Source organism: Gossypium hirsutum, chromosome D07, assembly GCF_007990345.1.
Source record: "Gossypium hirsutum isolate 1008001.06 chromosome D07, Gossypium_hirsutum_v2.1, whole genome shotgun sequence".
Taxonomy (NCBI): domain Eukaryota; kingdom Viridiplantae; phylum Streptophyta; class Magnoliopsida; order Malvales; family Malvaceae; genus Gossypium; species Gossypium hirsutum.
In genome coordinates this window covers 8,975,807-9,003,799 of record NC_053443.1, presented here as the reverse complement: position 1 = coordinate 9,003,799, position 27,993 = coordinate 8,975,807, and the positions used below count along the sequence as shown (strand labels likewise).

The 27,993-nt window shown below is 31.6% G+C and overlaps 3 protein-coding genes across 8 annotated transcripts in view; 1 reads left to right on the top strand and 2 right to left on the bottom strand.

Moving 5' to 3' along the window:
- LOC107953443 (protein SWEETIE) overlaps positions 1–7,927 on the bottom strand; it is a 30,564-nt gene extending 22,637 nt beyond the window's left edge. For 4 of the 6 annotated variants that reach the window (XM_041097375.1, XM_041097377.1, XM_041097376.1 and 1 more), the window contains exons 1-12: positions 7,648–7,926; positions 6,978–7,185; positions 6,229–6,335; positions 5,262–5,498; positions 5,056–5,145; positions 4,887–4,974; positions 4,216–4,280; positions 3,919–4,023; positions 3,207–3,296; positions 2,997–3,077; positions 1,403–1,471; positions 941–1,066 (exon numbers count right to left, since the gene is read on the bottom strand). In XM_041097375.1, the coding sequence (XP_040953309.1) occupies positions 941–1,066; positions 1,403–1,471; positions 2,997–3,077; positions 3,207–3,296; positions 3,919–4,023; positions 4,216–4,280; positions 4,887–4,974; positions 5,056–5,145; positions 5,262–5,498; positions 6,229–6,335; positions 6,978–7,185; positions 7,648–7,815 (1,434 nt within the window). In that variant the 5' untranslated portion in view covers positions 7,816–7,926. Of the gene's footprint in view, positions 1–940; positions 1,067–1,402; positions 1,472–2,996; positions 3,078–3,206; positions 3,297–3,918; positions 4,024–4,215; positions 4,281–4,886; positions 4,975–5,055; positions 5,146–5,257; positions 5,499–6,228; positions 6,336–6,977; positions 7,186–7,647 lie in introns of those variants that run through there. The other 2 variants (XM_041097378.1, XM_041097379.1) reach the window with 2 other exon arrangements.
- A 1,958-nt stretch (positions 7,928–9,885) lies between these two features.
- LOC107953444 (uncharacterized protein DDB_G0275933) lies at positions 9,886–12,810 on the bottom strand. The gene is made up of 3 exons (XM_016888752.2): positions 12,622–12,810; positions 12,314–12,461; positions 9,886–10,223 (listed from the first exon to the last, which is right to left on the bottom strand). Exons 1-3 carry the CDS (start codon positions 12,674–12,676, stop codon positions 10,145–10,147), a joined length of 282 nt encoding a protein of 93 aa, XP_016744241.1. The 5' UTR covers positions 12,677–12,810; the 3' UTR covers positions 9,886–10,144.
- An 8,044-nt stretch (positions 12,811–20,854) lies between these two features.
- Positions 20,855–24,304, top strand: LOC107953445 (uncharacterized). Its single transcript, XM_016888753.2, has 5 exons — positions 20,855–21,564; positions 21,645–21,689; positions 21,778–22,056; positions 22,160–22,338; positions 23,864–24,304. The coding sequence occupies exons 1-5, from the start codon at positions 21,342–21,344 to the stop codon at positions 24,011–24,013; spliced, it is 876 nt and encodes a 291-aa protein (XP_016744242.1). The 5' UTR covers positions 20,855–21,341; the 3' UTR covers positions 24,014–24,304.
- Positions 24,305–27,993: the final 3,689 nt, after the last annotated feature.

The window sequence follows — 27,993 nt, the reverse complement described above, 5'->3', positions numbered from 1 at the left end:
GCTATGTACGTATATCACACCATATTGAAGCTTAATCAACATAGGAAGTAAAAATCATGATCCCTGGTTATTGATGTCAGAACAATTCATAATGGCATGTCTACAGCTAATGCAATTAAAACATAAAAGTTGCGCATATAATAATGAGATTCATAACTCGGGATTAGAATATCAGTCGTCTGAAAGTAAAAAGAGCTTCTAAGGTGAAATTTTTCAATTTGAATAATTATAAATATAATGCAACACATGCATTGTCCTATGCGCATGAGCAAACATGTTAATGTAATTTGGTGTCTGTGGTCACTTCAAAAGAGAGTATAAACACCACGAAGGGGAACACAGAAGAAAATTCTCACATTGTTATCGATAATTATGAAAGTTAGGATAATTTTACACAGCATTACTGATTAAACCAAAACGAAAAATCTGACATCCATTTACTTGAGCAAATTAGGCATGAACAAAGGTAGCATAATAAATGGGGAAAATTATACTTCACTCCTAGCTGTTCAAGCAGAACTCAACTTACACCATTCAGTTTCAACAGTGAGAAGTCAATATGGTTCACTCTGCTACTCAAGGAGGCTACACCATTAGACCTTCAAGTAAGTAAGATCCTACATAAACCTTAACTTTTTCCTACCTTAATTTACGTTAAAAAGTATAAAATAGTTATGCCAGTAAAACAATCAAGTTGGGATTTTCATGTGACCTCTTCTTTCTATGTAAAGGTTTTATAACAGCAAAGTAGGAGAATTTATTCAACTTGTGTAAAGTTTTAACAAAAACAAAAGTTCGATAAACAATATGAACCACAATGGATTAACCAAAACATTTCAAATCATGGGGATTGAAATGATTTTCACTGAACAACAACAAATTACAGATGAAACAAGACGGCACAAAAATAGATGCTTTGAAGCCAAAAATACTAAATTACCTTTTCAAAGGAAACACTTTCCCTTAAAGCATTTAGTATGGTCACTCCATAAGATATCAAACTACCAACACAAGTTGGATCAACCTCAGCCAATGTACGCAATGTCAAAGCAGCCTCAACACGTACCTTCCATAAATTTTCAAATAATATTAACTTATGCTGATGCAGTACATTGTAAAATGAGAAGCTGCAGGTTTGAACAATATATGAAATTTTACAAAACAGAATTAAGCTTCCCATGCATGAGTTTAATGCCCAAATCAAAGTCACTTTTCAAGATTTATGCTTGTCTACTTTTATTTTGTTTCACAACAGATGGATGAATGTTTTTCTAACAATTTCAATAAAATACAAGTACAAATAAACCCTAAACCAAGTAAACTTAATAACTTATGAGAATCTCTTAATGCAACCAAATATGTCTAACTTCTGTAAAATGTAAGAGATGTATAAAGAGCTTACAAGCTGGTAAGAGTGAGATACTGCTGCAACAACTGTGTTATCAAACGCCTCCTTGAATTCAAGTGGAACCTACATAAAGACATATTGGATTCACAATGTTAACATGCTCACACATACAAATAGAAATAATATCAGATTTTCTTAAGTCCTCTTACGTCAAATTTTTGTTTATAAAAGACAAATTACTCAACTACATAATCATAGAAGAAATAAGCATTTTTAAAACAGTAACATACAAAGGCCAAAAGAATTAGGCATATTAGCATATTTATGCACCCAAGAAAACAAAAAAATCAGGTATTCTTCACATCCCATAGTTTATTTAAGATATTTAAATCGAGTTTCAACAGTTAGCTACCATCTAGCTCCAATTTTAGTTAGGAGAGATAGGATAAGAACAATTAAATATCCATGAACTTCATCTTGAGAGCTCCATAGTTAGCTTGAGCACAAGAATCACTTTAGAGAGAAAATTAAATGCCTGGTGCAATCTATGAGTATGATCTCACATATCATTGTATTTCCCTTCGTATTACCATAAGCAACCTAAAAGGGGCAAATTAAAGAAACATAGCTCAAGAAAACTTCCAAGACTGGTCATAATGACCTATTGAGTGGCAAAGATGGAAACTGCATGAGCGTTCATAGATAAGAGGAATTAAACAGCTAAACTGCATCATCCAGATGAAAACTAACTTCATAATCTTTTTTCCTTGGCCAAATAATATTTCAGGGGGACAACGTGACCAAATCAAATCTAAATTGGTTCCATTAGTTGGGTAACAAGTAGAAAGCCTGGTCCCAAAGTGGAATAAGCAAACAATTAAGCCAAATTTAAACAAAAAGCTTATCAGAACCCAAAATACAAACCAAATCAACCTAAAACCTAGAAGAGCCAAGGCCAAAATGATTTATCCCTAAACCATCTACCTGCCTGATTGCTATCTCTAGCTGTCAAATATTCCTGGTGAAACATAAAAAAAATTCTAATTGAAGCAATAAACTTCCAAATATGATGTTTTGGCTACAAATACCATGTTGTATTCCTAGCATTATTGAGGAAGTTGACACAATACCATACCTGTTTGTAATGTTTTGTATTGCACAAGTTACTTTAACCAAAAGTGTCAAGTCCATGTAACAAAAATGACACATTTACTTCTTTTTCATGTGCATGTATCTCCACAATTTTATATCAACAGAAGAAAACCATATGGACCATAGCAATGCTTCATAGTAGGAAAATTCATTTTCCAAAAATTTTCACCTTCCTTAACAGACAAAACATGTATCAAGCTTAGAGAACTTCATGATGTGAGCGTTTTAGCATCTAACTAATGTTAAGAATACATAATGCAATTACACTCCAAACTTTATGATTTAATATATATGTTCTTTGAATCATTGGTATGAGGTAGAACATAGAATGACTAAAACTAACAACTTATGAAACAAAATATTTGGAAACATCATGATCAACATGGAGACTTCATCCTATAAGTGCACTAGATAATCATCTATTAGAAACTTATTACCAAATATGTTTTGGGAAATGCTTACAAGAAAGAGGAAAATTTTGCATTAACAAGAGTACCTCGCCTAGAGTTTTCAAAGTATATGACAGGGTACGCAGGGCAGCAATTTTCATTGAAGGGCTGGCTTCTGGAGATTGAAGCTGCAAGTGTCCGCCGGCACACAACACCCACCCACAGGGAAAAGAAAATTAATTTAATTAAATGTAAAAAAAAAAAATAGCAATGAAACTTCATGAAGACTGGAGACAGAATATGAATCTGTAGCATACCTGCTCTCCAAGGAAGACTGTAAAGCTCCTTTGACAAGGTTCCGTCATCTGATCAGTTACACCAACGCGTAGGATATAGAGAACACATGCCTTCAGTAAAACAGGAAACTCTTCAGCTTTTGAATGAAACCACAGTACCACATCATTATTCTGTTTATAAACTTAGTACAAGTAAAAACTTAGCAATGCTTCAACCTTTAACAATATTCCATTCCTACAGAACAGAACACAAAACATTTGTTGTACAAAGGAACAAGAATCCACTAAGACATTTCTACCAAAAGCTTAAATGTTACACCAAATTATCTGCATTGACTTCCAGTACCTATCCTCAAAGCATGATGAAAGAAATTTGGAACAGGCAATTTCCCATAAACATTTTTAAAAAATTCACAAACCAAAGATGAGAAAAATGTTAACATATAGCAACAGTTTCTTTAACATGCATAAACTTCCCTCAAATGAACCTCTATAGATAAGCATTACTTAATTCTGATATATATGCATTAATGTAATACAAATTCAGAAATAAGAATATCAAACAGAATGACATATACCAATACATCAGATGTATGAGAAAACAATAAAGGTATAACAGACACTAGCACTTTTCAATGGGATTTTGCTTATTCTTTGATGCTTTTCTGTTCCAATTTGTCACCCAATAAATAAATCTAGGATATGTTAAAATCCAATTTTCTCAACCACATACCACTGCATGGGCATCAAAATATGTATCCATACGAAGCATGTCCATAATGTTCAAAGCATAACTTTGAAGCTCAATATCTAGATGTAGATACTTCAAATGAATTGCCTGCCAGAAAGAATTCAAAGAAAAAATTATTAAATCATCATCAATTGTAAACCCATAAGATAGGAAATTTACTGAGCATGCTACTCGTTTGATAGTAAAAGCTAATTTGTTCTAATTGAGTGATTTTAAAAGCCAAGACAAAAGGATATGCATTTTAAGAGGGAAATGGAGCAAGTAAATGATTTAGTATACCTGTAAAAAGAACACCCAAGATAAGGTAAGGCCAACACGAACCTCCTTTGACCGAGAACCACTAGCTGCAAATTAAGGAATTTGTAAGTGTAATGATAGATGTCAATTTAGGAATTATAATAGGATGTAAATAATGTAAGTTGTAGGATTTAATGTAGGCTGTAATTTAGTTGATTCCCTTTTATGTACATTGAATTACAGTATAAAATCACATTCAAGCTCAAGGAAATAATCAAGCTGAGATATTCAGAAATTAATCCCTTTTCCATCTCTCTTCTTCCTTTCTTTCTTCTCCCTTCTATATCTTCCTTCTTCTCATGACAGTATCATTTTTTTTTCTTCTCTCCATTTTTCTGTTTTCTCTCGATTCACAGTAAGAAATACAAGATGTTACTTAAGAAAATACATTGACAGTTCAAAGCAAATGCTTATGAGAAAGAAGAAAAGATAAGAACATCAAAGGCTGCAAATCTTCCCAGTCACCGCACCAACTTTTAGATCATGAAATGTTATTATCCTTGACAAATTATTCAAGCATCAAAAGGTGCTAAATCAGAAGTTAACCATGACTAAACTGACCTAAAATATCTATTTAAATAAAAATTGGCACGATAAACAATTTTAGACTAATAATAGAGGTCTGAATAACATCCAACCAAACAAGAGCATACCTTTTGTGAAAGGCAAAGCCAGATGCCTCTGTAAACCACCTTCTAGTTTCTTCGGTGGAGGAAAAGGGCCTTTTCCCCTTGGTTGAACCTAGTAAGAGTTATAATGATAGTTTAAATAAACTCAAAAGGGAAAACAAGAAATAAACAACAAAATCTGACATGTCTATACCTGCGCCTCAGGATTCATTCCAAGAGCAACCAATGAGCCCAGAGCTTCAGCAAATGCATCCCGAACAGAAGTTACTGAATCCTCAAGAGCCTAGTGAGAATAGAAGTAAAAATAGCAGATAGATAACAACCCCAATATATAAGAGATCAAGAAAGTACTTTAAGAAAAAATGCAACAAGAAGAAGCTGACAAAGAAGAACACCTGCCTTGACGCAATATGTAGCTAAACTATCAAATTCTGCAACCCCTAGACCAGGTCCCCCTATGTTGGCAATAGCCTTCAAACAACGTGCTGCAGCTATTCTAACAACAAAAGCTTTGTCTCCAATGCCAAATCTTGTAATGAGACGAAATGCCTCAGTATATGCTGAAGCAGCAGCACTACCACCACAGCCTTCCAAAGCATTCTGAAGCATGAGCAAAGCCTCTTGTCTCACAAACTCCTAAAATTCAAGATAAACATGTTAAAGACACAGGCATAAATGAGTAATAAAATTAATACCAACAATTTTTCAACTACCAAATTCTTGATAGCACCGTAGCGGAAAATAATTAACAAATTGTTGATATCAGGGTTTTTGTTTTTTGCATAGTTTTGTTAAGGGCGCAATGCACATTCAAAGGCACTAGACCCCTTATATTGCAAAAGGTTCTAAAGAAAGAACCACACACTTGAATGAAATAAGGTGCAATACGTGCATGCATGTGTATATACATATATATAAGCCTAAGATATATAATGCTGTTAATAAAACCCAAAGAGTGATCCACTTTTATCTTACAAAACAGGTCAGAATTTCTTTTCTTTTTTTTTTTTTTTTTGGCCAATATGCTGATTAAATACTCAAATATGAGAAATTAAGAGTTTGATATTATCCCTTCATTTTACAGTTAAAAGTACAGTAACTGGAAAAAATTAAACAAAATTAAAATAAATGCAATATGACTTCAATCAAAGGGCCTTTTTGCACTTAATCGACTTAAGAAAGCATGCTTAGGAGCACCAGGTGTACACATGATCGACCAAAGTGTCTGAAGCACTTTTATTGTCTTACACTGCACCTTGACATCACTGCTTTTCTCTTTCAATAATTTCTCCGATATTTTCACATAAATTTTAAGACTTGTAAGTAAATAAATTGTATAAAAAAAATGCATATCAAAAGAATATACCTCATGATATTTCATCAGTTTTGTAGCAATAATAGTTGTTTCAAGCAAACCCGAAGTTATTCTTCTTCCAAAATGCTGATATAACTTTCCCAAACACTGTGCAGCACCTACAAATTCAAATCAAATGCTCATAATACAAGAAACAATCTATAAGTCAAAAAAATCTATAGAGGAAAAAACAAATCCTCTTGAGATCATGAGAAGCAGTCTTTCAATAAGAAAATTTTATGGCCCTCCCACCGCAAAAAGAAAAAAGGGACCAAATTTATTGATTATGAGCATTAACTTATAATGAAAGGGATTAGGAAAAAATAGCAGGAAATCAATAAAATTAGGGCCGAATAAACACGTAAGAAAGAAGATGGAGCTCTAGAAAATGTAGGTTTATAGAAAACCTCTAGTTTCTCTATATTAATTCAAAGAAATAATAACAATAATAAAATTGCTGGCAGTAAAGCTTGCTTAGACTGGGATGAAAATAACAATGACGTACTTATTCCTTCATTGAATTTTAAGAGTAAAGGCTGCTAACTCATTAAATCAGGATGAAAATAACAATGACATACTTATTCCTTAATTGAATATTAAGATTGTTTTTCAATTTCTAAGGTATTGCTAATACTAGCTTATTTGTTTTTGTTGAAAAGTATTCTTGTACCAAGGCAATATTGTAGTTACGAGGACATTCTGCCACTTCTAGTTAAAAAGAATGATCTAAGCACAGTACAGTTTCTTGCAGCTTCACTAACCAGCAATTCTCTGCGGCTCACTCCGCTTCCCATCAGAAAGAAATCCTTGGAGACTACTGGCCCTTGAGTATATTGAAATGCTATCTCCTTTAGATATTATCCTTGCCATTGCTACCGATGCCAAGTGACGCACATGACGTTTAGCACCAAGAATAAGCAAGGAATATAAGGCATCCTCACATTTTCTTTGCCACAACAAGATAGATTCCTGAAATTTAATATTTTCAAGTCAAGAAAATAAAACTCCACTCCAAAAGAATAAATTTTCAAAGTCACTAAAATCTAAGAACAAAAAACACTGGAACCCAAATGTCAGACCCCTTCTACTACATTTACATTGAACTTGGAACTAATAAGTACTTCAGTGAAGCAAGTGATTTATCTCTATATTAATCTGTATAATCACAATCCATTTTCATAATAAAGCTAACTATTGAATGATAAACGTGACACCTCGCCAATATTTCAAACCAGAACTAAATCGCTTCTTACCAAATTAAAATGGGGAACTTTATAAGAAATTGCGAATCAAATCTTCACAGACATGAACTTCACTAAATATCACACATAAACAAACAGAATAAATAACTAAAAGGGAACACGATCTGACAGAATTCTACAATTAATTTGTGTACTGAAATAGTAAAAGGTAGGATCTGGAAAAAAGGACCTTAGGCTCATCGTCGAGGGCAGTGAGGAGATCGGAGAGGAGATCAAAGCAAAGGAGAGGGTCGGGAGATTTCTGCGATGCGGATGCAACGATGGACTCAAGCTGAGCTACCAAGACGCCGAAGCGTGAGAGAGGAACGTTCTCTCTCACGTAATTCATCCTAGTCATTTCTCTCTTCTTTTTTTTCCGCAAGGAAGCCAATGAATCTAATGGAAACTAATATCTACTCCAGTGGCTTCCTTTTTCCTTTTGAACAATGAGAAAAATGGAAACAAAGGTTCGGCTTTCGTTAATATTTTCAAGATGGTTTGTTTTGATCATTAAACTTTAAAAAAATATAATTTGGTCACTAATATTTTTAAGATAATCTGATTTGGTCACTAAACTTTAAAAAGTTACAATTTAATCACTTATATTTTTAAAATGATTTTTAAAGTGGTTTGTTTAAGTCACTCACCGCTAAGTGAGTAATGGTGAAAAATATATAAATTCATAAAAAATAATAAAATATTATAGCTTAAGATTAATGCCAAATCAATTTGCTTACTTTCCAATTTCTTCTTACTTTGTATCATTTGCATCTCAAAAATTTAATTCAGACCGAAACCCAGCCGGTCCATTGTATTAGATATATTTGAATAAGTCTCCTAATTTTACTAGAGTAATATTTCATTGTTTTTTGTTGGGTTGTTGCTGGAAATCTGTAAATAGTTTTGGATTTAGTTTGTTATTTTTTGAATATTTTATTTTGTAAGCCCGACTATATACATTCGTGACGATGAAGCATATGAATAAACCAAACAATTCTTCCATCAAATACTTTAATAATTGAATTTCTTTTCTAACACGTTGCTGGTGCCTTTGTCGACTGTTTTACACCTTCCGAGCTGGATCGCTACAAGTTTTGGGGGTTTTCGGTGAGATTAGAGCACCTTTCGAAATAAATAACAACACCCGAAAGAAACTTCTTAACACTGATCCAAGCAAAAAGAAATAGAATAGTCGAGTGAATGAAATAAAACGCCTAAAAGTGGAAAATTAAAAGAGTGAAGGACTGGTATTGGGAAAAGATGGGCATGGAGTTTAAAAAGGCAAAGACATGTAGTTATAATTTTAAATTCTTTTATCTATTTTATTTATTTATTATTATTTTCAGATTTTTCTTATTTATTTAAAATAATTTTAAAATATTTTATCATTTTTATATAAAATTAGAGTCAATCTGATAAAAAATATAAAAGCTAAAGATTAAATTTATTATTATACCTAAAAAAAGTACCATATCATTTAATGACCAAATAAAACAATTTTAAAAATTTTAATGATTAAATTGTATATTTTTAAAGTTTAGTAACTGATAAAATGAGAATATTCATGAAATAGGGAACAAAGATGAGATGATAATGAATCACATGAAAAGGAGGCAAAATTAGCCATATATGGCCAAAAAAATTTTAATTTGTCAAACAGGTCGATTTTCACACACTTTTTCAAAATACAATTTATTTCTTTAAATTTTCAAAAAATCAATTTATCCCGAAAATGCGATATACATTATTTACGAGAGGCTGCATCCCTGTATGATCCTTTCTCTATATTTTCATGGTGACAATACTCAATATATATATATAAATCTGCAATATTGCACCTTTCGTTTAAAGAACAAAAACCAAAGATACGAAGTGCGATCCATGCAAGAAACACATTTCGAAGAAAAATTACAAAAGAACAATTGTCGACGTAACTCCCTATTATGAACATCATTGAAGCGATATTTGAAGATTCAAAAATTGGAACATTAGGACCCTTCGATGTTTAAACGTTTAAATTAAATCGTAACACCGACTAAAATTTAGTCCATCACTTCAATAATAGGTTTCATTTTTTATAATTTCTTTCAAAATTTCACGTTATTTTAGTTATTTCTGAATTACATTATCCATTTATTATCAAATTATCGCACAATATTAAAGTAGACCCATAACGAAGTGTGTACAATTTAGTTTTTATGAAAACAAAATCTACTTAATTTCTATAAAAAAAATGAATGAGAAATCTTCAGTATAGTACGATTGGTTGGTGACCGGATGTTATTTATTGAACATTCCAAATTTCTGTTCCATTGGATTTGGATGGACAACGATGGACTTTGAGGAGTTATATACAATGCATGGAATGAAAAATAAAAAAGAAAACAACACAGAAAAGAAGACTTGCATAAGTTAATCTACTCTACTCTAAAAAACAACATTTGGTTTAGATATCCCAAAATCTCAAACTGCAGTTCCAGATAGATCCATGATTTAATCCATGCACAAAGTGTTTGCAACTATCGGAGATAGGACCATCATATATATAAATATAAATATATATATTTGCCCTATAACACTGCAAAAGATGGAAGTTCCAAGGCAAGCATATGGATTAAAACGAATAAGTTGTACGTTGAATACTTGTTTGCAAGACTCTGCGGCCAGCACAGGAAATGGGAATGAGCTTAGACTCTTGCAGATTCTCTGTGATTTTCCTGAAGCATGTATTCTTTCTTCATTTCTTCCAAGACAGCATCATTGGTGCTGCCAAAGAAAAGGAGAAACTGAGTTCTTTCAAATTAAAGTAAATCAAAGCCTTTCCCATTATTTGCATCATGTGTCTGTTAATCTTCAAATTAACCACCAGACGTCATGGATATTATAAAAATATATAATTGTATGCAGTTTCCTTGATTAAATTTTCTCAACAAGTTCTTGAAGTAATAAAGAAAAGGGAAACTGAAAAAACAAAAAAGGAAACAAAGTAACCATCATTCTAAATTAACTGCATGACTTTCCAGATTCCATACAACGATGGCAAATGTGAAACCTAACTGCTTTCAACTATACTGATTTGAGGAATCAGACTATTCTTTTCATTTCAAGCAGCATCTTAGACTTAGGGGCCATATATTGACAATGACTACAAAGTTACACGAGACACTTAAGACATGATAGGCAAAGAGTAACAATTGGCATGGATACTCAATGCCCAGGGCCCAGGCATCAGTAGTCAAACAGCCTTTTGGGCAGAAACCCACAGACCAAAAAAGTTTAAACTCAGGTGGCTGGTCTGGTGGGACTTAATCTCTTATATGGGCGTTATCGTTCACGCTTATATCTAATGTGGTCTGGGGTATCAGAATAAACCATCCAATAAAATGGGGTCATAATTAGCTTGAAGTTCTATTCATATAAATTTATAAATTAAGGAAAGTATAAGCAATCTAGACCTGTAAATAAGTTAAACAATAAAATGTCCATAAACCAATTTGTTTCTATGATATTTGTGCATTATAAAGTTTAAATTCTAAATCTCGTTGTCCTTGAAAGTCAAATTTAAGCTATGGTTTCAAACCTTCAAAGTCAATATCTGCTACTTGTTGTGCAGAAGATCGATGAACATATTTTTCATTATAGGTGGTTAACTTATTTCCAGGTTCCATCTCTAACCCATTTTTATGCAGTTTTTCTTTCTGAAAATAAAGATCCCAATATTATAAGAATATAATGAAATCCATGCTACAATAATGGGTCAATGTAATACCATAACCTAACTATTGTCCAAGCTAGGTTGCCAAAGATACATTGCTATAAATGTGTCAAATGTAAAGTAGGCAAAGGCTAACTACAAAAAGTTCCTAGGTTTTATGACATTAAATAAGTGTAATTCGGTAGTAATAAGTAATGTATGGAAAAATATTGAGAAAGCTATCTCGAGAAGTCCTATAAGAAATATGCAGATTTTAAGGAATGAAGTAAACAGGATACAAGTTTTTTTCTAAAATGGGAATAAGTCATTTTATTTGTAGTTAAATGCCTAACTCTAACATTATTCATAATTATATCATCGTATAAGAGATTAAAGCCATTCGATTTCTTTTCACTTCGTTAATAGCTTGATTAATGAATCAAGATGCGAAATCTCTTGAGATCACACAAATATGAACAGTCTAACTTAAGCCAAACTTGAACTTTACACTTCAAACTACCTAGATGTTATTTTTTACTAATATCGGATATCAACAAGCCTACCATATTCATCAGCAATAATATCCTAGTGGTTAAAAGAACCAACTGGTATACAATTTATGTCACCAAGCTTATCAGATGGAAGCAAGTGCATAACCTTAAATTTTAAGGCAAGTTTCACTTCTCATCAGCAAGGTTTTCACTTGGCACAACTTAATAACGCTTTCCTTGGGGAAAGGAGTTAACAACAATCAACCAACTCAGTCAGTGGAGAGGATATATATATTTCAAATATATATATACATACAAGGATTTTAAAATTAGTGCATCCTAAAATCCTACATTTCAGAATCTATTGTTTTCATAACCCTAAACTACATTTTAAGCCACATTCCTAAATGATGGTTAACATAGACGTGCAATCAACGGCCACATTTCTCAGTCAAACATGCACGTCAAAGACACATTGCTAAACCAAACTTGCTCAAGGGACAAAACGCAGTACGAAGAAAAAGAAAAGGACGTTAATAACTCTAGAGACAACGATGAAAAATGAAGAAAATAACTTCATAGATATATTATGCAAAGGTTTCCTCTATGTAAAAGTTATGCGTGTGTGTATAAAGTATAAGCTTGGGGGAAGAGAGAGAAAACAAACTTACAATTGATGAAGACAATCATTCAATTCTTTAGCTTGTTTACGACATTGCCATACGATAGAAAGAGTCTTCCCAGCGGCACACTGCGCATATTTCGAAGTGTACTCATCACATTCTTTTAGTGCCTTTTGCTTCATCTTGCTCCTCAAAGCTGAAAAAAAAAAACCCAAATTAATCCATCTCACAATCATGACCAATCATTCCCTCCTTTTTCATGAAAAAAATTTCAACATAAACAAAAACAAGGGTTAGATGAGAAATGGGTTTAAGTTTGTCTTTTTCATTCTCCCTTTCAGAGGGTAATTTATTACCTTCCTCAACTTTCTTCTTGACATGATTCTCACGAGCTTCCTGCATGTAACCCATCGCTGGAATTTTCTGCTGGGAAATGGAGAGATTATTGGTTCCTGCGGCTTTTCTTCTCTTCTCCTCTTCTCCTCTTGCCGCTCTGCCATGTATTAGTGTTACTATTGTTTGGGCTTACCGAGTCAATGCTTGGCCCAACAGTTTTCTTCTATTTGTACATCCTCAACAAATTACTGAATTGAAATATTTTGGTAAAAAGACCTCTAAAGTCCTTTTTAATTTTGATATTGAGCAAATTGGTTCCTTTTTAAAAAAACATAGAGTGATTTAATCCTCGTCAATTGCGAAAGTGAGCAATCAAGGACAATTTGTTTTTAATTTTTCTGTCAATTGTACGCAATTTTGATTGTTATAATAACAAATTTAGCTCTCAAAATTTAGACATTTTGTCAATATAGTCTCAAGTTAACAAATTCAGCCTGCAATCTTTGTGTAAATGTCTAAATGTGTAAATGTTGATGCCAAATTTATTGAATTTTTAGAATCAATACCAAATTAACAAAATATGTAAACAAATTTGCTATACTGATCAAAATGTACAATTAACAAAAGACATTATCACAATAATTAATTGTCATTAGTTACTCGTTTTCAAAATTGGTAATGATTAAATTACTCTGATATTTTTTAAAAAGACTAATTTGCTCAATTTTGAAATTAAGAGAGACTAAAGAAATCTTTTGACAAAATATTTTCAATAAGCTAAAATATTTGAAAAAATTAACAAAAACAATTATGTTTTTCTAACGAAAATGTGATTTACATAACTCAATATCATTATAAATTTGGTATAGTGATTTTTTTCCCTAAGTTTAAGTTAACAAATATCCACATTTTGGGGTGATTTGACAAACTATACAAGTTCAATGGCTAAAAAATTAAAAATTAAATGAAGTCTAAATCAACTTTTTTAACCCTCCAACTTTACAGAAAAAACCTTCTTAACCCTCTACCTAAATTTTTGCCTCTTTTAAACACGACCAATAATTCATAATAAAAATCACGTGATAAAATTTATCTATGAAATTGTGAAAATGATAAATAGATAAACAACTAAATATCATTTAATGGAGATTATTTTCAATTAATTTTGTTTTATTTATTTCTTTAAAAATTACATTATCTTTTAAAAGACCTTACATTTAAATTTCGACTTTGTTTAAATTGAAATGTTAAAAAAATAAGGATAAATTGTAAAATAAAAAATTTCATTGTTTGAAATTTACATTTATCAAACAGTCCAATTATACTCCGTATTTAGTTTTAAGTAATCATAATATGCGTTGGGAATGCTCACGTGGACGTCAATATGAGGTACATTGATGAGGTACATGTAGCATGCCACATGTATATGTCTAGTTTTCTGTCAGCATGTCAGCTTTTTATAGTAGAAATGAATAAAATTTTTAACAAAAAGAATCCATTTGCTCTTTGATCTAACATGTAATGATTTTTTTGTTGGTGAATAAAAAACATTACAATAAATCTACTTTAAATTATGCCTAAGCCCCTAGCATACGTTGCGGACTCAAGAATACGAAAATAGGTTTCGAGTTCCTGCATTTGTTGCAAACTCAATAATATAGGAATATTAAGCCCTGACCAAGCAATTTATCGTGTAGGTTGACCTTATTTGGTAACCAGGCACTACTATTTTCATCTGTATACTGAGGTTTTTTATGAAATTTCATCGGGAAGGTTTGTTATTTAAGTTCTAGAGACATATCATTGAGATTGACTAAATGGTTTCGGTTATGAGATTAAAGTTGGTTTTCTTGGAAACAAAATTACTAATGGATGTCCATATGGTTGAGCTCAAAGTATGAGGTCAATATTAATATTGTGGGTTGAATTTTGATAGGTTAAATTGCATCTCAAACTTGATCTTGTTTATGTTATGAATTTGAGGTAAGTGAAGTTTAAATGGTATGAGCTTACTAAGTATTTAGTATACTTATAGTTATTATTATTTTTCTGTAGATTTTGGACGTTCGGAACATATAGATCAGATCAACGAGAAGCCCACACTTACCGTCATCCGACTCAATAGATTTTGAAGTTCGATAGTTGGTTACTTGTGGCATATATATAGGATGTCCTTATTTCAAGTTAATGTTCATGTTTTAATACCTTGGTTGTGAATGAGCTATAAGAGAGTTTGATGAATTTAGTGCTTAGTATCTATTTGTGTTTAGGTAATGGTAATTGTGGATATTTGGATTGATTGTCTTGAATGGTACAAAGTGGTTACAAAAATGTATACTTAGTTGGTAAAAAGAGGTGTTTATGTTTAGGTCACTTGTGGAGCTTTTCTTAATGCCATTGTGTAAAAGAAATGGTGATGGTATGGACATGTTTAGGCATAAAAGTCTTGGCATTAATTATTGATGTTTCATGTTTGAATTGTGGTGCCAATGAGGGGATATTGGCTAGGCATATAGGTTGTATGTGAATTGACATATTTTGACTTAATTTGGTACATTTTGAATAGGTTAATGATATGGTAAATGCTTAGCTTAGAGTCTAAGGAGTTGTAGGTTAATTTATTTGAGTTTGAAGGAAATTTGGATACACACGATCTGTGACAAGGGCTATCACACGGTTGTGTGTCCCACATGGTTGTATGGCATGACCGTGTGGTCTCTTTGATTTTTGGTGCAGGTTTATCAACACTGTCACAGTTTGTTACATAGTATGGGGACACGGCCGTCTGACCCAGGTTTACACGGCCTCAGAGCCTAAGTTACACGATTTGGCCACACGACCATATTTTTTAGGCACACGGTCCGGGCTCTGTCACATGGCCGTGTGACCCCTGTTTTCAGTTTTTAACACATCTTTCTGTTTTATTTCAGATTAGTCCTTACTTGTTTCAAAACTAATTTTTGGGTTCTGTAGGCTCGATTTAAGTCCCATTTTTGTACGTATGCTATGAATAATTAATGGTTATTATTTTGTGCTATTTTAAAAAAAGTTCGATTTTTTTTAGATATTATTGGACTTTTTAACTATCGTAATATCCCGTAACCCTGATACGACGACAGATATGGATTAAGGGTATTACAACCTTCCTCTACAACCATTTTATTAAGCACACACTCCATTTCCAGATTAAAATAGGATGGGATATGATTAACCAAAGGACCGAGATTCGGGATTCCGCCAACAAATTAATCATATTTCCATTTCCAACTAACCATAAAAGATTTTCTCTAATTAGTGACTAGACTCTAGAAAGATCCCCTCCAAAGAAAATAGCATCTACCTCGCAATATGGTTTCTGGTAAACCATTTGGAACCTCATACTTCGACCGAAGGACCTGAACCCATAGAATGTTGGAATTAGACACAATATTAAACCCAAGCTTCATAGAAAAATGAGGTGTTCTGATTTCTCAAACACCTAATACCAAGATCCTTATAGGATCATAGTTGACAAACATACTCCCAACTAACCAAAGCCATATTTCTTCCACCACTCGACGATCCCCAAATGAATGTTGAACCAATTACTCAATATCCTCACAAAGGTATTTAGGGATCATCATCAATTGCATAGAATAACCAGGTATCGTTAACAACATAGACTAAGCTAAAGTGCCCCTACCAGCTAAAAACAGATGCCTCACCTCCCAACTCTGTAATTTACTATGAACCCTGTCGACTGCAAATCTCAAAGTGCTATTCGTCACCTTATCATGAAGGAGAGGAACTCCCAAATACAAACCAAGGTTTTGCACTCTAGAGAATCCCAAAAATTCATTGAGATATCTCTCTAATCCTTCACGAACTCCCTTAGAAAAGAATATGTTAGATTTACATGCATTAACCCGATGTCCAGAAAAGTCTCAAAAAATTTCCAAAATTCCTTTAAGCAATTTGGCTTGACACACATCTATTTGCCAAAAATAATAAGATCATACACGAAGAAAATATGAGAGAGAGTTGGACCTGAACGATTCGAGCAAATAGGGCACCACCATCTGGACTGAATTGCTGAATGAATGGTGTAACCAAGCCACTCTATACACAAGACAAAAAGATACGAAGATAATGGGCACCCCTAACAGATCCTCCCAGTCGACCGGAACTTCTGAGTTGGGACTCCATTCCACAATATTTGCAAAGTTGAATTGGTGATAGCAGACATAATAATATTTCTAAGAAAATTTGGAATACTTGCAGCTTGGATAGCGCATCAATAAACTCCTATTGAACTCGATCGTAAGCCTTCTCTAAATCAATCTTCACTTCCATCCAGCTCCTATTCTTCTGTTTACTCTTCATGGAATGGATTTTCCTGCGCGATTAGGATATTGTCTGTAATGTTGCGCCCCGCAATTGACCTAGCCTGCTCCTGCGTGATGATCTTGGGAAAGACAACTTTTAAAGCGGTTAACAATGACATTCATGACCAACTTGTAAATGACAGAGCACAAGTTGATGGACCTAAACCGAGAAAATATCTCAAGGTTTTGGACTTTGGGTAAAAGGACAATTAGGGTATATTCAGTGTCGACTCTATAACCTCCCCATCGAAAATCCTTTTAATCCAACCACAAATAGAACTGCCAACTTGATCCCATTAGTTTGGAAGAAAAGGGGGTGAAACCCATCACTGTCAGGTGCTTTCAGAGGTGCCATGTCGAAAAGAGTGCTCCTAATTTCATCATTTGTGATTGTCTTACCCAAAAACTAAATGCAAGGATTAATTTGTTCATTATTTAAGTAAAGGTAAACTACACCGTAGGTCACTCTAAATACGTTGTTCCTATCTTTGTCACTGTAATTTTTTTTTTCAATTTAGTTACTCCAATTAATATAATTGTTCAAATTGATCATTGCCATTAAAAAATTTATTAGTCCACTAATGGATTGTTGGCATAATTTTTATTTTTTTTTTACTTTTGACTAAAATTAGAAACCTTTCTATAATTAATCCAAAACAATTTTTTTAAAAATTATTTACAACATAAAAACCACTCAAACATTCACCACAAATAGACACAACCCATAACTGATTAACATTCCTTTAAGTCAAATTAATATATTTTGTGTCCATATTAGTAAATTTAGATTTTACTAATTGTTCATTGTTCGTAATTCAAGGAAAAATAAAAGATTTCTCAATCACTGTTCTGCATATCTTATTTATGACAAATCTTTTTTGCTTTTGATGCTTTCCAAAAAATTAAAGTTTATAACAGTCTTTTGCTGTATCAACGAAGTTATTTACTTGGTATCCTCAAAGCTACCCTTCTTAGCTAATTTTATTTTCCCTAAATTCGCAATAATTCAAAATTAGTATCCCTCGTTCTGTAACCGAGAAATTTAATTTTTTAAAAAGAAAAATCTATAGTAGGGTAATTTTTTTGGTGCGAAAGTGAGGTAACGAAGTGTGGGGCAATAGAGATGGAAAGCAGCTATGGATGGTGATGAGTATTGGTAGTTTTTATGGTGGGTATTGGGAACATGATGATTGTTGATTTTTATGTTGCAAGTAAATAAAAAAAAATGTTTTAAATTAATTTTAGAGAGATCCCTAATTTTATTTTAAAGTAAAAAAAATGTTACATCTACAATCTATTAATAAATTAACGAAATTTTTAACGATAGCGACTAATTTAAATAATTATCTTAATTAAAATAATTAAATTATCAAAAAAAACCAAAATAGAAAAAACATCGAATGATCCACGACATAGTTTACCCTTTCCAAACTTCCATTATACTTTTACAGTCTCTACCCATCCAACCAATTCTAAATTCTGGAGTTCACAATTGTTGAATTTGAGGGACCCCACTGTCCCATGTCCTGTTGTCCATACTTGTGATTCTTCTTACGACACATGATAGAGTTGATTCAGCACCATATCTTGCCTTGCTTCTGTACTTAAGGCTATGGACCACAACCATGATTGGATTAGATGCAAGAGGAGTTGGAGTTGTTAAGGTTGACAACCTTTGTTTTATAGGTAACAGATTTCATTAAATGTCCATGCTTTCACTTAATAATTGCTTATTCTTCTTGTTCACGTGAGAGATGCTTTTGGGGCACTATTGTTTTAGACAAATATATGAAATTTTAATAAAGAAGAACTTGTAGTTTAATGATAAAGAAAAACACTTGAACATAATTAGACTCGGTTCTTAAATTTACCGATTTAATTAAGGTCCGTTTAAATTCTTGACCTCTTGAATATTGCTCAAGTGAAATGTAAAAAGCAAAGAAAACGCATTTGGAATTTCTTACTCGGGCAGTCTGAAATTTCAATCTGGTTTTCAAGGGAGTTAAGAAAGTACAAGTGAAATTAGTATCATTTAATTTTGGTTCAAAAAAGTGTCCTTTGGATTAATCTTAAAACTCACACTGTAATTCAGAAAAGTGTTGCTTAACTAAAGTTGGAGCTAAATCAACATCAAAATCCATGTTATAGTATGCATGAGGCAGCAGATTAAACCTACTTGCCTACCTATTTCCAGCAATACAACAAAAGGAAACATAATGGCCTGCTCCACTTTGTAACAGTCGGTGTTCCGATTGTAAGTAAGTGGGGGCAAAATGCATGAGTCCGGTGCCTTTTGTACTTGGTACAAAGAGTAATTCAATCTAAATTCCAAATAAATGTATAATAATAAATGCTTTGCATGTGGATGATGTTATCAATATTATTTTATTCTTTCTTGAAAATCATGTTAGATGTAGTGACAATCATTCAAATGTGCATAAAAGATCAAGTATATTCGGTGACACATTTCCGTAATAAATTTCTATGCTATTCAAATTAATCGTTTTTTCTAAAATATTCATGTACAATCTTAGCGTATACATAAATTAAGTAGTCCATTAAATTTTAAAAAAATAAAAATAACTAAATATATTTGTCTCTAAAATATATCTATATTTAAGTTCATTTTCAAATCTAAATAACATAATTTGACAATCGCTGCGAGTCTAAGTGCCCCTTCGGAAGCACTAGAACCTCTTGTGCGTTGAAATCTTCAGACAGAAAAATAATAGCAACGCAAGGTGCTGGTCTGCTGTTTGAATAATCTCTGGTCCAATTTTCCACTGCACTGGAGCATCTTTTTTCAAATGATGCTTGGGACTCCAATTCTTTTTTTACCCTTTTTTCTCTTTTTTGGAATGAACAACATCCTTACAAGAATTAAGTATACAGTCTGCCAGTAAAGAGCGCCATCTTGATCACGAGCAATTAAGTCACTTAGCTCGTCAAGGATATCTTTGATAACTTGAAGAGCAAGTGATGCATCCAATCCTTTCTTGGTTAGATTATCAGCAACTCTATTTGCTAAGCACATAACATGTTATATCTAAATTTTCCAAGGCCTCTCTCTTGGTAATTACATGCACCGACATCAGGCTGATGTTCTTAGCTTCAGCAAAGTTAAGAATGTTAACAAGCTCCGCAATGAGACGCCTGAAACTGCTCCATGCAACTTGAAGGCCATCTACCACTGCCGAAAGTTCTGCTTGCAAGGCAGAAGAGAAGCCTATACCCCTATAAAATCTTGATTAGCCAATACCCCTCAATTTTATTATTATTTTAATACAACATTGACTTTAATTAATATTTAATATATACTAATTTTAATATTATCATTATTTATTTATTTAATATAAGTATTTCTTATACATTTAAATTTTAATAAAATAGAATTTTTAATTATAATTTAATACAAATATAAAATATATTTTTATTATTCAATATAAATATATTCTTAAATAGTTAATTATACATATTCCAATTTTATATTTTTAATGGTTATTTTTCAATCATGATTTCACTTGAAACCAAACACATATCTTATCATTTATTTTATTCTCATCGCTACAACATCCAATTCAATAACAACTAACGACTGTTTTTGTTAGGGTTGTGTGACTCGAATCTCGTCACTTGTTAAAGAAATAAAATAGAGAGGCAAAATAGGGTGATTTGTGAGGGCAAAAGATCGAGGGCCGCACAAATTGAATCTGTATAAGTCTATACTTTTTCTATTAGATATTGATTACAAAAAAGTTATTTATCCCTTAAAATAAGAGTAGTCAAATCCCTTTAGTATTATTGATTTTTTAACCTTAGTAAATTTTTCTTTCTCTGATAGTAGTTTTTCTCGTTAAAAGTTTTTCATATAAAATCTACGTCTTATTATTTTTTCTTTTCTTTTTTATTGCTTTAGTATCATTCTTATTACCATTATTCACCTAAGTATAACAGTCTTTAATCTGGCAGGTGATAGAGAAAAGGCAGCAACTTAGGAATCTAAGCTTGGCACGAGACTATCAGTACCATTTTTGTTTCGCTTTTGCTGTGCAGTGTTCTTTTCTACTTTTTTGCGTTATCAGTTATTTACTTGTATAATAAGGATATAGAAAACAGAATAAGTAAAATTGTTTTAGCATATGACTATCAAAATAACCACCTTAAATGTATTTTATGGGGCATGGGTAAAGGAAGAAGAAGACACTTTAAAGCGGTCTTTTAAGTTCCAATTAGAGCTCAACAAAAAGGTTGCTTTTACATTTGAAAGTATGGTAAAAGATTCCAAGCAGGCATCTGCTGAAATGGCAGCCACAGATTTTGAAATTTACAACAAAAAAAATTTGTAAAAGTCTTCAATTCCAGATTATAGCTCATTCATGGCATCTGCCATGGAGCAATCTTCTTGTAGTTCAAGACGATACGATGAACCGGATTTTAGTTTGAGGGAATGGGGTGTCAAGGCTCGAGTTAGCCGAGAAAACACTGCTTCTAGAAGATATTCAGCATCATATATCAGAAGTTTTAGAGAAGATTCAAGGTCTTTTAGATCAAATATAACCATTTATAGCACTGCTTCATCTCCTGGATATTGTTTGAAAGGTACCTCTCTTGTTCCTCTTTCATGCAAAGCTTGGTTTTGCGTCCACTTTTCCTCTAAATTTTTCCCCTGGTTTTTACAGATGAGATTGACCCTTCAACATACTCCTTTACAACAGCTCTTAAAGGTAACTGTTGAATCGTATCTCTTTGCTTTTTGAACAGTTCGAAATCAACTGGGTTTTTTCTTTATTTGTTTTGGTTGGGCTTTTGCAGCCTTGCAGGCAAGAACAATGTACAGTAGTTGGGAATGCTTGTCACCAGAGGGGTTTGCTTTGAACTCAAAGTGGAATGAAGCAGAGAAGTACATTTGCAACCCTCTTTCAGGGGAGGTTCCAATGGAATGTTTATCTGCAAAAACACTGAGTGGAAGGTCATTTCGAAACTTAACAAACCGAATCACCATGTCTGCTCCTCTCGTTTACTCCCATTCATCATGTCATTTCCAAACAAAGTCGTCCAGGACAGTTTCACAAGACATAGATCAGTTTCCAGGTCAGTGTCTGAATCTGAAAGGCTCATAATATTTCCTCGATGCTTTTTTTCCCCCTTCACCTGAAAGAGCTTATTTTGGAGTTATTATTTCATCGGTTTGCAGAAAGGAAAGCTGTGAGCTTGACTCGAGATGTGGGAATTCAAAGTACACCACCTGATCTTAGTTCAGGCAGTCTTAGCCCTGCTTCAACTCCTCCAATCTTAGAGAGAGCATTGAAGCGATGCGGGACGGAAACTGGAGATTCAACTGATTCTAACACGAAATCAAAAGCTAATGAACAGGTACGTTCTTCCCCATGGAGGAAATTCAAGTACACATATATCATGGGCTTTGTTTGAGAAATATGAATGTTCACTTAGAGTTCATTTCATTTAGGTTATATTTTCATGCCGTTTCTCTGAGTGTTCACTTAGAGTTAATTTCTTTTAGCTTATGTTTTCATTTTCGATTTTCCCCTTTCTGAGAAATCGAAGGACAAAACCAAAAAAAAAAAAAGAAAAACTCATTACTCTAGTCTTCAAAAGAGTTATAGAACATAGAGTCGGTGCAATGATTCACACCCCTCAGCGTGCTTGCTTACAGGCTTCCATATTTTCCAAGTACTTATCACATAAGAAGACTAGGAAAGCTGAAAAATATCCATGGAATGCATGCAATTCTGCTTCTTCTAGTATCCAAATTGGGTTTCATAAAGCTGCTTTACTTTGTCCTTACATGTTCCTTACCTTATTGTGGTATGTTTTCAAGATTGCTTGATTGTCTGAACAGTGGTCTAGTTACACTGTGGGGGACTGTAGGATTATTTGGTCCCTCAGGCTTTTGTGGGCACACAATAAGCTTCCCAATGGTTTAAAATGTTATGCCCCTCCACTCCAACTAGCCTGTTATCCTACACAAATAATTGAATTGTGCCCTTACAAAGTGGGGAGCTAAGAATATCTTTATTTGGTCCCTCCAAGATTGATAAGTACACGCGATCCGATTGGTGTATGCAACACAGAATAAAAGCTCTCAATCAGCCTGATTTTTCCACCACACATTTGAACTTGGATTTGTCTTCCACTTCTCCCGGCAGTCTTTTCAATGGCAGAACACAAGGAACTGCAAACAAAATAAGCAAAACCAAGTCATCAAATCCAAAGCAAATATTTTTTTCCCCTACCTTGAATCATGCTGGTCTTTATTTTTCTTCCTTCTCTTTGCTTTTATGTAGATCAACCAAAGACGCTTTCTCCACTTTTTGTTCTTGCATTTCTTTTGATTCTTTTTAGTCTCTCAATGATAATGGCAGGGTGCCAGGTGAAGGATTTGTGCATCATTGAACTTGCCACCATTGAATCATTCTATATATTGTTTTAGTTACTTTATACGTTAAAATTTTCTGACTATGACACGTCTAGAATCTAAAACCTGAACCTACCAGGAACCTGTATTTGTCACACATGACCGATTGAAGCTATGCTCTTCAATCAAATTCTACATTTATAAATGCCATTGATAGACATTGTGGGTACATTTCAGTTCTTAAACCTTTATAAGACTGAAGAAATCAATCTTATAGAACATATATATATATCGTGTTGGTGGATGTAAAACATACTTTGGTGCAACACTCGGGTTCAGTGTCTGAATTCATATCCAGATCCCTTGTAACCTCCATCATCAAATAAGTTTTAATTTGATTTCAACAACCACATTTCAAAAGAATTCAATTCAGTAACTCAACAATTTTAGAATGGAATTAAACGAGTGAAACACTTAAACCAAGTATGATATTGATATGAGAATTGAAATGTTGGAGTGCAGGTTCAAGTGAAAGAAACTAGAGAGAATGAAGAAACAAAAAAGGATGAAGAAATTAGACAACCTGCAGGATGCTTATCATGTGTGAGAAAAAAGCAGAGAAACAAACACAAATCAGGAAGGAAAAGTATCTTCTGTTTTCCCTCGTTTTAGAGACAGATAAAGATGGCTAAATATAACATACTGGTGGGCTTGTTGAGATTCTACAATATCTCAATCAAAAAGGGTTTCTTTTCCCTCCTTTTTGGAAGAACAGATTGAATGTGTGAAAATGAGAGCAAAAATGTAGCTATGATTAGACAGATTTCAAAAACTATCTAATGGTAGATTGTTTTCCTTTGGGATTTTGTTGTAGTTAATGTCGATTATGATGATGATGTCATGTTTTGTTTCTTGTCCTTTATACAATAAAAAATGGCTGCCAGCTCTCTCAGTGTTCACGTGCATGCTTTTGTTCGTGGATTTTGTATGGAAAGTGTTCTTCCCTAACATATCAGACATGTCTCTGTCGATGATCGTGATATATATGTGATTGATTGTGATAACATCTATTGTTTAAAGGAATAATCATAAATTTAGTCCCTAATATTTACTTATTTTGATTTTTATTCTTTTTGAGCAGTTTGACTCCTAACTTTTAAATTTTAATCAAGAAAAAATTGATTGAATTATTAAAAATTTAATGGAATTGATGTGGCTATTTGCGTGACAATTCACTTAAAATTCATAAAAAATTTAAAAAATGATAAATAAAATCTTTAAAAAATCAATAAATTTTAAAAAAGTTCATAAAAACTTTTAAAAAATTTATTCATATTAATAGTGAAGTATGCATAAAATGCCACAGAAGCTACCACATTAATGTCATTAAAATTTTAATAATTCAATCAGTTTTTTATTATCTAAAAGTAAACAAATTGACTAAATTTTAAAGGCTAAAAGCTAAAATAACAAAAGAAGGCCAAAATGATAAAAATAAATAAACATTAGGAGCTAAGCTTGTAATTTTTCAAGCTTAAAATGATAGATTTAATTTATTAAGATTTCATTTCCTTTTTGAATTATCAGAATGTAAATTAAATCTTATTTTTTTTAACACCATTGATCAAGACACATTTCCAAACGCAATTTAAATATTAGTAATATCACAAACGTGGAAAACATAAAAAATAACAAAATGTACTCATCAATTCATCTCTAATGTATGTATGTATGTATTTATGTATTTATATATATTAGACTGCAAAGACTTTTCCTAGTTTTGGAGTTGCAAAACTGGTGTGTTGGGAAATAATGGAAAAACATTAACTCTGTATTAATATACTATAAATCCTACTCTATATTAATATACTATAAATCCTTCTATTGGTTAGAATTCTAGTTTCACATTCCGTGTAGTTTTAAGGATTTTTTTAAAATTTGTTTAAATCAGTTTAAATTTACAAAAAAAAAACTCTAACTCACTGAAAATAAAATAGAAACAACTCAAAAAATAAAGGAACAATGAAAGAACATAAAAGCTACAAAATAGCAATAACACATAATGTGTAAATAAATGCTCTCAATATTATTCAATCACTATGAATGAGATAATTAATGTACTACAATGAGATGAATACAAATGAGGGGAAACTTCTATTTATAGTTGAATTCAAGGGCTTAAGGGGTTGACAGGGGCCTTGACCCCTTAAAATGGAAAATTTTTAATTTAGGGTTTCTAAAATTTTTAAAATTTTAAATTAGTAAAGATAAAATTACACTTTGGTCCTCCTAAAAATGATAAAAATTTGTTTTAATCCTTTAAAAATATAAATATATATGCTATTTAAAATGATGAAATTACATTTTTATTATCGTAAAAATTACAATTTAATTTCAGTCCCTCTAAAAATTTTTTCTTACTTCACCCCTGGTTGAGTTTCTCTAGATTTAATGGTACAATTTACTTTATTTCTACTATCAATATTAAGTTAATCTTAAATTTGTGATTCTTAAGGAATTTACCCAATCCATATTTACAATGGAAATCTAATTTTTTCTTAAATGTTAAATCACCAAGACTTCAAGGAAATGAGTTTCTATACATGTTCTATAAATCGTAAGTAGGTAAAATAAGACTCATTTAATTAATTGATCTCTATGAGACGCTTTTTATGTACTGGTCACAAGCTTTAATCCGAAACTCGTAATATATGTATATAAAAATTACAAATTTAAAATATGAATATATTTTAAAAATAACATACAATAATTAAACTGCAAAGACTTATTCCTGGTTTTGGAGTTGCAATTTTTCTTTTTCTCTTTTCTTTTTTTTTTTCAGAATTTTGGAGTTGCAAATTGGTGTGGTACGAAATAATGAAAAACAACCTCTACTCCTAAATATAAAAGTAGAATCCAAACTTCTTTATTTTCAGACACGTGTTTATTTTATTCTTCATTTTATGGGCAATGGTTCTTAGATCTGTTATTTTTTTTATATAAACTATAAAAAATAGGCTTTTGCCTTTCCTTACATGACAGCTGTGTTTTTACTTCTATGTTCTTTTCTTTTTCAATTGTAAAATAATGGAAAATTTTCAGTTTTTTTCTACTTTAGTTATATTTAAAATTTATATTTTATTTAACATAATTTAAATCTTTACTTTTATAATTAATTTGTTCAAATAATTATTATTCTTAAATTAAAATTCTACATTGCTCTTAAAAATTCCTTTCAAACACAAATAAGTTGTGTCACAAATTCTCTTGTTCGACATGATTTGGACCAATCTCTTGTTGTAATCCAACAGTTTCTCGAGTATAAAAGAAGAGATTGTAATTTGAGGATATAAAGACATTTGAATTTAAACATTAAAATTATATGATTTCTATCAAATAATTTAATTATATTTAGTATTTAATTTTAAATATTATATCAAACATGTTTTATAATTTAATTTCGACACTCGATATTTATTTTTCAGCACTTATCAAACATAATTTAAGTGTGGAAAAAATAAATATTAAAAATTAAAATGCTTAATTTAATTTATGAAATATGTTTAGTATACTATTTAAAATTAAATACTGAATATAATTACATTGTTTAATAAAAAATAATAAAATCTTGAATGAAATAAAATAAAATAACAATTAAATTTATTATCTTAAGTGATAAGTAGGACTCTTTCAATTTATCATTTTTATCACTTTTTTATATATAAAAAAATATCTAATAGTTTTTATGGTAAATCATCAAATGTATTTAAAAAATTAAACTACTAAAAATATTAAATTTTAGTGGATTGATTTTTTTTTCAACACTATATCAAGTACGGTCTAAGTGAAAATTTATTATGATAATCAAATAAATTTGAAAATTTGAATGTTAAAAAATTTTCAAAATATTTTTTTATCAAAAACAATCTAACTAAAGAAATTTTAAATATTAGATTTGAGACAATACTGGTAAAGTTACGATATCAATAAAACTTTGAGTTATGATAAAAACAATAAACTCAATCTCTTACCTTATGCACTAGATATTTGTACATTAAAATATACCCTAATTAGAAAAAAACAAATTAATATATTTTTTTAATACTAACAACTTAAAACATTTTCAACTTTTATCCTCTTCGTTTTCCTTTTTTTTTTAAAGCATTCAAAACATGATTTAAAAAAGAAGAAGTTCTAATTGACTAAAATGCATTATTCTCTTATTATGGGTTGGGGAGAGGTTATGGGTAGTTTTATATATTATGTCAAAAAGAACAATACAATTAGAATCTCTAATGTTAAAATAAAAAAAGCTAACGAAAAATAAACAAGTCTGGTATGAAGAGAACAATGACAAATCTAAGGGCTTGCAAGGGCCTCGATCCCTTAAAATAAAAAAAAATTCAATCTAAGTTCGTTTATAGTTTATAAAATTTTAAATTAATAATAATAAAATTATATTTTGACCTTAAAAAATGACAAAAATTTAATTTAATTTTTCAAAAATCATAAAAATATACACTATTAAAATGATAAAATTATATATTTACCATTATAAAAATATATAATTTAATTCTGGATAAAAGCAGTTTCTCAGTAAAGAGAAGGTTATCTAAATCTCTTAGTTGGCCCATTGGATTTCCTTAGTAGGG

What these genes read in the sequence shown, in the direction of transcription:
- LOC107953444 (XM_016888752.2), bottom strand. Translation starts at nt 12,676, where the DNA reads ATGGGTTACATGCAGGAAGCTCGTGAGAATCATGTCAAGAAGAAAGTT. An exon ending in CAAGAAGAAAGTTGAGGAAG is followed by an intron (nt 12,462 to 12,621) that starts GTAATAAATTAC and finishes TTTTTTTTTCAG; the next exon opens with CTTTGAGGAGCAAGATGAAG. An exon ending in AATGATTGTCTTCATCAATT is followed by an intron (nt 10,224 to 12,313) that starts GTAAGTTTGTTT and finishes TTTCTTTGGCAG; the next exon opens with CACCAATGATGCTGTCTTGG.
- LOC107953445 (XM_016888753.2), top strand. Translation starts at nt 21,342, where the DNA reads ATGGCATCTGCCATGGAGCAATCTTCTTGTAGTTCAAGACGATACGAT. An exon ending in AGACATAGATCAGTTTCCAG is followed by an intron (nt 22,057 to 22,159) that starts GTCAGTGTCTGA and finishes ATCGGTTTGCAG; the next exon opens with AAAGGAAAGCTGTGAGCTTG. An exon ending in AATCAAAAGCTAATGAACAG is followed by an intron (nt 22,339 to 23,863) that starts GTACGTTCTTCC and finishes GTTGGAGTGCAG; the next exon opens with GTTCAAGTGAAAGAAACTAG.